At 49.9% G+C, this 9,778-nt stretch overlaps 1 protein-coding gene across 1 annotated transcript in view; it reads left to right on the top strand.

The window, feature by feature from the left end:
- The first annotated feature begins 4,606 nt into the window (after window positions 1–4,606).
- LGR4 (leucine rich repeat containing G protein-coupled receptor 4) overlaps window positions 4,607–9,778 on the top strand; it is an 81,932-nt gene continuing 76,760 nt past the window's right edge. Inside the window, exon 1 of the mRNA XM_076343857.1 lies at window positions 4,607–5,014. Coding sequence (XP_076199972.1) covers window positions 4,830–5,014 — 185 coding nt within the window. The 5' untranslated portion in view covers window positions 4,607–4,829. The remainder of the gene's footprint in view (window positions 5,015–9,778) is intronic.

Here is a 9,778-nt window from a genome sequence, read left to right as displayed (position 1 = left end):
TCTATGTGATGTTCTCCGGCATACCATTAAATTCCTTGGAACTGGAATCAAAGTGTTAATTAATTTCTCGACAATATGGGACTCGAATGGGGGGATGGAGCAGCTCACAATATAGGACCAACACACCAACAGCGTGTCGGTCCCTGCCTCCCTCTGCCAGACCTCTCACCCCCTTCAGACCAATATTAGCATTAACCATTTGCACAATTCCATCTTAAATCAGCGCTGCTTTCATGGCATCAATTGGCAAAAACAACGCCGGAGAAGAAAAATCTGAGGATGATGCTGCTGGTCCAATACTGGTGAGCTTCCTGTTTTATAAAGTCTAATCGTTTCTTAAAGCAAAACAAACTTTTTTGTCATGACTATGAGCTTTACGCCATCCTCCCATGGCACAGCTCCAGCCTCGAGGAGTTCTGCTGCCCCCGTCAAACTTCAAATTGTATTTATTTTTGTGTCAGTGCTTCGGGTGTTAATCTGCATGCTCTTTCACATCGAACTCCCATCAAATCCAAATGAATTCGTGTCTTTGAAGTGTTGCTACACAGTTTTGTGGCAGTAGCAGAAAAAATCCTACGTGCAGACTTTTGTCATTTTTCCCTACATCTTTCAAGCTTTCCTAATGTCTTTTCAGCAAACGCCTGACAAAAGTTTCACAAACACCTGCCTGTACGATGGGCTTTAATTCCAGAAGATCTTACGCAGCGATAGACTGGTTTATGGTGCTTCCTAGTTTTGCTGAAGAGCAGAGCGTAGTTTCTCCACAGCTCAACTGAAGCAAATCTTTCATTTTTTTTTTTTTTTAATTAACTTGGTTGTTACCACCTCATCTCCTTCGGCTGGCGTATAGCACACCTTGGGGTTTTTCTCTCCTTTGCAGCTTTTTCTATTAAACAAGGTAATTGCTGCCTTATGCTGTATTTTGGAGGATGCTTCTTGGAATTTGTGGTGTTGAGGATTGTTTCAGACTAGGTTTTTTAACCATGATAATTTCAAAGCCCATGGGTACAATTTTTAGTTAAATAGGTCATTTAATAAAATGTACCCATTATTTTTTTCAGCTTAGAAATACCTTAGCATGTAGATCTTTGTTACATAAATAAACCAGCTTTGCAGTAAACATTAGGGGTTTCCTTATAAAGGAAAATAAAACAAATAAGTGCCTGCAAACACGTGGCTGCATAAGAAGAAAGAGAGAGAACTGTGGGATGTTGATGGAGAGGAGAGAGCAGCGCTCCAACAGTGCTAGTGAGAGGCAGGCAGAAGTTGAAAAAATAAGGAAAGGATGGAAGTTAATTTGCCAGTTAATCCTAACTGGAAGAAGCAAAGCAGTATCATCTGAACGGAAAGGACAAGAGATTGCTCCTAGGACAGGAGTTTGGAAGATGGAGACTTGAGATAGCTCCACTAAGGAAAAAACACCTGAAGCAATGCTGGGAAAAGAAATCAAAAGATTGAAACCAGGCAAGGATTGAGAGGAAAATCTAAACTATTCCAGTGTTTCAAAGGATGAAAAAAAGTGCTTTGTTGTTCTGCTTTTACTAGAAATCTTGTCCTTTTTTTCCAGAAGAGAAGTTCTGCGGGCTTTGCAAGTCGCCAGTACTGCAGTACAAAGTATGCTGCATGCCACTGTTTGTCTTCCGAACGCCACGCAGCCGCCGAGGGCTGCTTCTGCTCCCATTATTTTTGGTTAGTGAAGTGAGACTATTTGCAGAGTGAGTATAAGCACTTTGCTATTTTTCTTTGCCAGTTGGGAAAAAAAGGTCACTTTTTCTTATCTGGATTGGTTCGGGTTTGTTTTGTAAAAGTATGCCTAGAAAATCATTCCTTTTAATTTTTTTTTCCCCTGCTATTCTGGTTCCTACCCCTCCATCGCTGTCCCTGAGCGCTGGCACAGAGACAGTGACATGAATGTGCAGTCTCTTTGGCCCTGACAGTTGTTAGAACAACACGGATTTGACTCGGTGTGTTTCCCCTGCCAAGATCAACCAGGGAGAAGGACAAGAGCTAACCATATGTGTCTATATACCTATGGAAAGCTTTATCATATGTTGGTAAATTCAGCTTTGGTGAGAACTTTGTACTGCTCACAGGGTATAGGACAAGCACGCAGCAAGTTATTAAAATGACCTTATTTTTGCAGTGATGAATGATGATGTTCATAAAATATCAGTGCATCAGGAACAGGATTCCCAGTATGGAAGAGAACGATATTTTTAGTAACTAGGTAAATATTTTTAGAAGGGAATGAACAGTTGAAAAAATGATGGAGAGAAAGCTAGGAGGTGGAGGTGGTGGCTGGAAGATCTGTATTTCCAGCGTCCTCAGTGTGTACTCTACCTTCTTTAGCACAAGTGATTTTAAATCTTCAGGTCTCCACTATTTACATGCCTGATTTTTAAATTTCACCAAATGACCGCTTTTAGGCTGACAGTTTTCTTCCTTGCACTGACTGAGGTGGGGGAAAAGACGGTGTGATTAGCCCAGACCTCAGCTTGGCATGAAGAGTGTCCTCTGCGATGTCCGTGTCGGTAAGGGCGGCCCTTGGTAAGGTATAAGGTATGGGCCCCTCAACCCTGACTCGTCTGCATGTGCATCGGAGCACCGGTGCTGGGCCAGGGTTGCTGTGAACGCTGCCTCTTCACTGCATGTCTGCTGGGGGCAAGCGTGCCTCATCCCCGACGCGTTTGACTTGCTGTGTGTGCGCGGGTATTTGGGATTTTTCGGACGAGATTGCAGCAACTTGAGGTAAGTGCCACCGCGCCATGTGAAACCCTTGCACTGTTGCTCTTGCTTTGGACTGAGGGTTCAATCACCATTGCAAATCCGCTCCTGGCATTGGGGAAGTTGGCGGAGCTCACTGTGCGCACAGCGCTGTGGTTCGTCCCATTTCCCTGCTGCAGCGGAGGCAGGTTGTCAGTCACTTACCCGTGACTGTGCTCCTCCATCATCCATCCATGAAATGAGGAGAACGATACCTACCTACCTACGTAGCAGCAGAAGGGCTTAGGAAAGCTCTGCTCTTTAGTGGGCTCTCTGGGTATCTGTGCTGTTTATGTTGGGCTGCACAGGCACCTGCCTGGGTGTGATTTAGGCTGCAGCTGGGGGCTGTGCCGGCGGCGGAGGAGCAGGGCAGGCAACTCCCCAGGCGTGTTCAGAGCATCCAAATGAGACATGTAAAGTAGATGGTGCAAGTGCTTGCCATCAGGGCAGGCTCCGGTGCCTTTGCAGTGCTCGCTTCAGCCAGGTCCGTCTACTCAGAGCCCGTTACAGGGTCTGGGCCGTAGGAAGCCAACAGTGAGAGGCCCCAACTGGTGTTACCCGAGTGCTGCCGTGACATCCCCAGTAAGATACGTGATTGCACAGAGCACGCTGCGTGGGTGAGCTGAGCTGAACATGTAGCGGGCTCATTCCTGGTGGTGGCTGCAGGTTAGAAGTGTCCAAAGGAAAGAATGTAAAAAAAAAAAAAAAATTAGTTGAAGAGAAAAGCAGCACACACATGGTGATGGAGGGTCCTAACCACAAGGACAGACAGGTTTTCAGTTTTGTTTTGTTTTTTTTCTTAAGGCAGTAAGGAAAAGAGGACACAGACTGGCTGCCGGCACGAGTTTGGTTACGACGTATAGGTTTTATAAAAGCCAGAGAGCATCGGTGGTGTTTTGTGTGCCAGGGAAACAGGTCTTTAACAGCAAAATGATTTTGAGAAAAGTTTGTGATGCAGTTGCGCCTGCTTTGGTAACGGAAGAGTGAAATGCTTAAGGTCCATACGGAAGAGAGACGGCATGGTACCATGTCCCTGCACCAAGATGGATGTGCAACGCCAGTTGGGATCCTCTTGTACTGGGCACCGCACGGGGCACAGGAGCCGGCTGCTGCCCTTGTCACCTCTCGCTGCAAGCCCCAGGGTGGCTTCATACCGGTGCTTGACGGCTGGGCTGCGGGATGAGGGTCTGGGAGCGGGCACGGGTCCCGCCGCGGCAAAGGTCGGGCCGGAGCAGGGGGAAATGGTGTCCTGGGGTGGCGGGGCCCGGCGCTGGCCTCGTTCACAGGGCCAGCCCGGCCCCGGCCCCGCGGCTCCTCTGGTCGTTCAGTCGCGTTTCCGTAACCAAGCGCACCCCGGCGGGCACCGGAGCGAGGGGCCGGGGGTCCCGGCCGCGCCTGCAGAGCGTCCCCGGGGCCGCGGCGGGAGCGCGGGGCGGTGTCGGGGCCCGCCGCCGGGCGGCCCCGCCCCCCGCGCCGCCTCCCGCGCCCGTTGGCCGCGGCCGAGCTCCGCTTTGCATATTCACGGACCCCGCGCCCGCTCTGCGCCAATAGGGGCGCGGGGGCGTCCGCCTCATTAGCATACGCACCTCGGCGCTGGGCGCAGAGCAGCCGCCGCGGCTCGCAGCGACCGAGGGCCGGGAGGGGCGGGCGGGCGCGGAGGGCAGCCCCGCCGCAGGCAGCCGCAGGGGCCGGGGCGCACGGCCGCCGGCGCGCTCCCTGGGGACCGCCACCCGCCGGCAGCGGCGCGGGCGAGCCGGCCATGGCCGCCCCCGCGCGGTACCTGCTGGGCTGAGATGAGCGGCGGCGACGGGCGCTGCGGGCGTTGGATGGGGCGGGCGGGCGGCGGAGGGCTGGCTTCCCGGGCGCGCCGCTGAGGCAGCCCCAGGGCCGCGCCGCGCCGGCCGGAGGCGCCTTTTTATTTTTATTTTTCGTTGCTATTTTTTTATATATTTTTCCGCCAGCCGGTGGAGGGGCTTGGTGCGCGGAGAGCGCCGGCGGAGAGCGGCAGGCCGAGCCGTGCCGAACCGAGCCGGGGGAGGCTGGCCGGCGGTCGGCGGGGGCCGGCGATGCGGTGCCTCGCTCTGCTCGGCCTCGTCGCCTGGGGCCTGGGGAGCTGGGCCGGGCCCAGCGGCGGAGCGTCCCCCCCGCCCTGCCCGGCCTCCTGCAGCTGCGACGGCGACCGCGGCGTGGACTGCTCCGGGCGGGGGCTGGCCGCCGTGCCCCCGGGACTCAGCGCCTTCACGCACGCCCTGTGAGTCGGGGCGGGGGCCGGGGCCGGGGTGGGCAGGTAGCCGCGGTGGGGCCGGGTGCTTTGTCCCCCTTTTATTTAAGAAAAAACCCAATAATTGCGTGTTTATGTATTTGTTGTCGTCGCTGCTGCGGGCGTAACACGGCCGCCCCGGGGCCGCCGCGCTCCCCGCCGGCCCGGCCAGTCCCGGCCCGTGGGGGGCGGCCTGTGGGCAGCGGCGGGGCCCGCCGGGCCGCACGCAGGGCCCGGCCCCGCCGCCCCGCTGGGGCAGGTGAGGGCGGCGGGGGCCTGAGGCGGCACCTGGCCCCGGGCCCGGCCGCCGCCCCGCTCCTCGGAGCCCCGCGGGGGGGCCCGGCCCGGCCTGGTGGGCGTCCCTGGGCTCCGGCGGGCGGAGGTGAGCCGGCTGCCGGCTGTGAGACCCCTCCGAAACCCCGAAGGGATGGGCCTCGGCGATTTAAAAGGCCGGGAGGGTTAGCGGAGTGAGGCGGGGGGAGCTGCTGGGGTCCTGTGGCCCCTGTGGGAGCGAGGGGGGAGATCCCGGTGGAGTTTGGTGGGGTCCGGGTCAGTCCTGGTGCCGTCCTGAGGCGGGGGGGAATCGCCTGTACGTGTGTGTGCCTCTACTCGAGGTCTTCGTAATGAAGCGCCTCTCTCTTCAGTTCTCTTCAGAAACCGGTTCCCAGGCTAGCCGATCTTCTCCCAAAAGTCAAGGCATTTTCAGTCCACAGCATGCGTAAATCCAGTTAACTAAGGATGCCTTCGCTTTTGCAAAATCTCTCGGTATGGGATGCACAGCTGAACCTTGAAAAACCAACGTAAATAAGGCTCGGGAGCTTTGTCGAGTTTTGCTTATGGATGGAGAAAAATATAAACTCTTAAAAAAGTTTCTCCGGTGTCCTATGGTATTGTAAACTAGGCACAAGCTGGTGGATCTTGTGCTGAGTTTTGATAACTTTAATAATAAAACCTTAATTGAGGAACGAACACTCTCTTCCGTAGAGACATGACGGAAGAGGGATTTGCAGCTTTCAGTACGGTAGTTTTGCTAATCCACAAACCTGTTAAGTTTCACAATAAAACCTGTCAGTCTTGCCCCACTTCTCAGCAAAGATTTCACAGGCTGGATTGAGGTCTTGTATGGGCCAGTGGTCAGGTCTGCTATTACTAAAGCTTCGCTGCGTTTACAACATATAATAGAGAGCGCACTACAGCAAATTACGGCGCGTGGTTTCAGATCGGTACTGACCTGCTGCGTTGTCAAAATACGGTAGTAGTGTATGCCTTCGAAAATGTCACCTTTTTTTTTTCCTCTCTGTTTGCATACACTTAATATGCAAAGGGAGTCTGATTCTTAGTTATTGGAGGTTTTGTTTACTGAGCAGGTTTCCAATTTCTCCTACCTGTTTGGACACTTTTTTCTTTTAGTTGTTCAAGCTGGGTGGAGAAAGATTACTGGGCCTTTTGCTTGTGTAGTACTTGATGAATGGCAAAAGTTACAGGTCTCGCTTGTTACCTGCGCTTAAATATTTTGTTCCTTTTTGTGCTCATATGGTGCTAGTAGGAGCTCACTTTGTGGTGGTTTTTCTGTGGCAGAAATGGTGTTTTGTGAGTGTTTGGGGTAGGGCGTCAGAAGCTGCCGTTGTGAAGCCTTGGACTCTCTGGTAAACCGTCTTCTCTTTCCTCCACAGGTTAAACCAGCGATGTTACCCAATTTCATAAAGTACTTGAAGCCTATCTGGTAAAACCCGCATTTAAGCGCGAGGTTTTATGGCTACTACATTGTCTGGCTGTCTTGTAAAATGGGCTGGGTACATCCCTGCGTGTCTGCAACATGGCATTCGTTGTCTAATTGGGTGCAAGTCGTCATAGCCAACACCCATTAGAGATAAGGTTGCCAAAGAGTTTCCGTTTGTAAGTTCCTACTTACTGTGCAGGTAAAATTCCAGAAGCCGACTTAGGCTTACAGCAAAAGTGAGAGGAGACCTGCACGCACTTCATGTTTTGGGATGAGTTTGTGTCGCTGTTAGTTTTGCATTCTTTAAACTCGAGTAGAAACTTTTTCACTATCTCATTCTGTGGCAGTGGAGGATACTTTTGGTCCCCATTTGTGTTTAGTTGCCGTTTCCTTATTTACAGAAGGAAAAAAATGGGTGACTTCTTGGCACTTCTGCGCTTGAATAGTCTCTGTTGTAGCGAGGCCACTGGAAGTTTAGGGTATGTGGAAAACAGTTTTGTAGGCAATAGAAAACTCATATCTGACCTGCTTGGGCTGTGCAATGTATAGTTTTGCCAGAGAAGCTGAGTTGGCTTGTGTGGACAAAAAAAAAGGAAAAGGAAAATAACATCACACCCCCTAGCTGACATGTTTGTGTCATGGCAAAGCGTCTTAGCTATGTGAAGAGAAGAAAGCTTTTCTATGCTTCGTGTCAGGCAGCATAACGATGCCAGGAAATCCCCTTAGCGTTGCTACGGGGCTTCTTTTGATTATAGCCATAGCAGCAGAGAGTCCGTAGTGTAGAGATGGCTGAGAGTGTGTTACAAGCGATGTTCTGTAATACTAAAGCAAAGTTGTGCCCACGGTTTGGCTTTGGCCGGGAGAGAGCAACTGAGGAAAGGTTGCTCACAGTTAACCCAAGTTAGCAGTGAATGAGTTTCAAGGCAATTGAGAACCATGGAAAGGGGCTGATGTTTAATTTTTACTACTTCTGTTTACCTGCAGTCTTAATTTCTTTGCATTGATTTTAATAATTTAGCATAACTTCCAAGGTGTATTTTTAAAATACAGCCATGTTTCTTGGGCTGCCACAAATGGTCAGGCAGCGATTTCTGTAGAGCCTCCGAAGTGTATCCTTTCGGATTCCCCTTCTCTTTCCTTACTTCTCTTTCTTCAGCTCTTGACTGATCTGCTGCTCATTCCTTGCTTACTGCGGTGGTTAGAAAGCTCCTCCAAACACAGCAGATTTTTCTTGCGGAACATGCATTGAATAGACACTCCACTGCATTCATACCTGGCTAAATGCGTTATAACCATAATGCTGGGGTGCAGGGAGAGAAGGACTGGGGTCATAGCAGGGGGGTTATATGGTTACCGAAGTACGGTGTGGTCACGTGAGGGCAGTTGCATCAGACCGAGCAGCTTGGAAAGACAGAGTATCTGCTCATTACTTTTGAGTCATCGGTGTGCTGTGAGAGATGGAATTTGAATGAAGAAAGGTGAGTACGTCGTCCCAACCGCAGTCATCTTGAAGAGATTTTTGGGAGATGTACAAGTGCTCGGAAAAGACAGAGGTGGCAGCACTAGATCCAAACTCTCTGAGGGGCTGGAGGGGAGAGGATGGGATGGATGGGAAGGAACACAGAGGGAGTCAGGAGGACATGACCAGGGATAATTACCTGATACTTTTACTGTAGGCGGCCATTTGTTCTGTGTAATTTAGGTAGGTGTTTATGTAACTCCTAATTACTAGCTGCCTGTTTTTCTGTTTATGAAGGTTGTGATTTTGCTTTGTTGCAAAATAACTGTCGTCCAGCAAGTTGAGATGCCTATGCAAGAATGTGAAAATGTTGTTTGTTTGGGTTTTTTAGTCAATGCAGTACGCTCCTGATCTTTGCTATGATATTTCATGTGCCGTGTGCTAGAAGACATCCATGTTAGTGGAAGACAGTTAAGGTAGGGCACACTTGTACTTGTGTTTCTCATGGGTGTCAGTTTGAGAACTCAAATTCCAGTCGTCCCAACCGCAGTCATCTTGAAGAGATTTTTGGAGGGCCTGGCTGTTTTAGGGGCTTGCCTGACAACCATGAGGAATGCAGTCCCTTCTCAGTGTCTGCTATTATATTTTGGGCACTTGAAAAACAAAAACGGTACTGATAATTTTCCTTCTAGTGCTTCTTGCTTGTATTTTCAGGGAATGGCAGGGTCCCTTGCTTTAATTTTACTTTCTTCAAGTTGTGAAGGGAGGGCTTCCGAGCCCTGGCTGCACTAGAGAATAGACCTTCAGGATGAAACGATTGTCTTGGCTTTTTGGTTTTTATTACTCATTTAGCCTAATACTGTCCATCTTTGTGTGCTGTGTTATGCACTAGCTTTATAAGATCAAGATGTGGTGGTTGTGAAGGATCCTTTTTTCGCTTGTTTCATACCGCAGGTTGCTTCAGCAATTGCAGAGTGTTGATTGTCTTAATTTTCAGTATGCAGACTATCTGGAAGTACCTACACTGTCTCATGTTTAAGTTAATTCCCTACTCCGTTTATGTATAAACAGAAAAATGATATGGTTCTGTTCTCATTCAGCAGAGCTTGCACTTTTTTTTTTTTGTCTTTTCATCTGGCACTTTTATTTTTTGTAGAATGGTGATGAAACGCAGTAGGTAGATGTGAGATGTCGTCTTCTAATACGTCCGGTACTGACACACAGATATTTAGCATCCTGCTATGGTCAGATAAGCACAGTAAGGACCTGGCTGAGGTTTTGTGAATGCTGTCTAGCAGAGTTATTATGGTGAAAAGTAAAGATGTCCAGACATGACCTTGAGTCTGGAAAATGTAGCATAATTGCAGTCCTCCTGAGATAGAAAAGCCTTATCTAATTAGAGGTTTGAAGGTTTTACAGTTACACTGTTTAGTTTTTCACTTGCCTATGCCATATGCTGGTGATGTGATGGCAAGTAATAAAAGGCTTATTCTGTCTTTTTAAAAACATGCTTTCCATACTTCTTTTGGAAAGACACGATCATGTCATTTTAATATGAATATTCCTATTAGTTGGC

This window comes from Aptenodytes patagonicus, chromosome 7, assembly GCF_965638725.1.
Source record: "Aptenodytes patagonicus chromosome 7, bAptPat1.pri.cur, whole genome shotgun sequence".
Taxonomy (NCBI): Eukaryota; Metazoa; Chordata; class Aves; order Sphenisciformes; family Spheniscidae; genus Aptenodytes; species Aptenodytes patagonicus.
The sequence above is the reverse complement of the archived record's forward strand: the minus strand, read 5'-3'. Positions and strand labels throughout refer to the sequence as shown.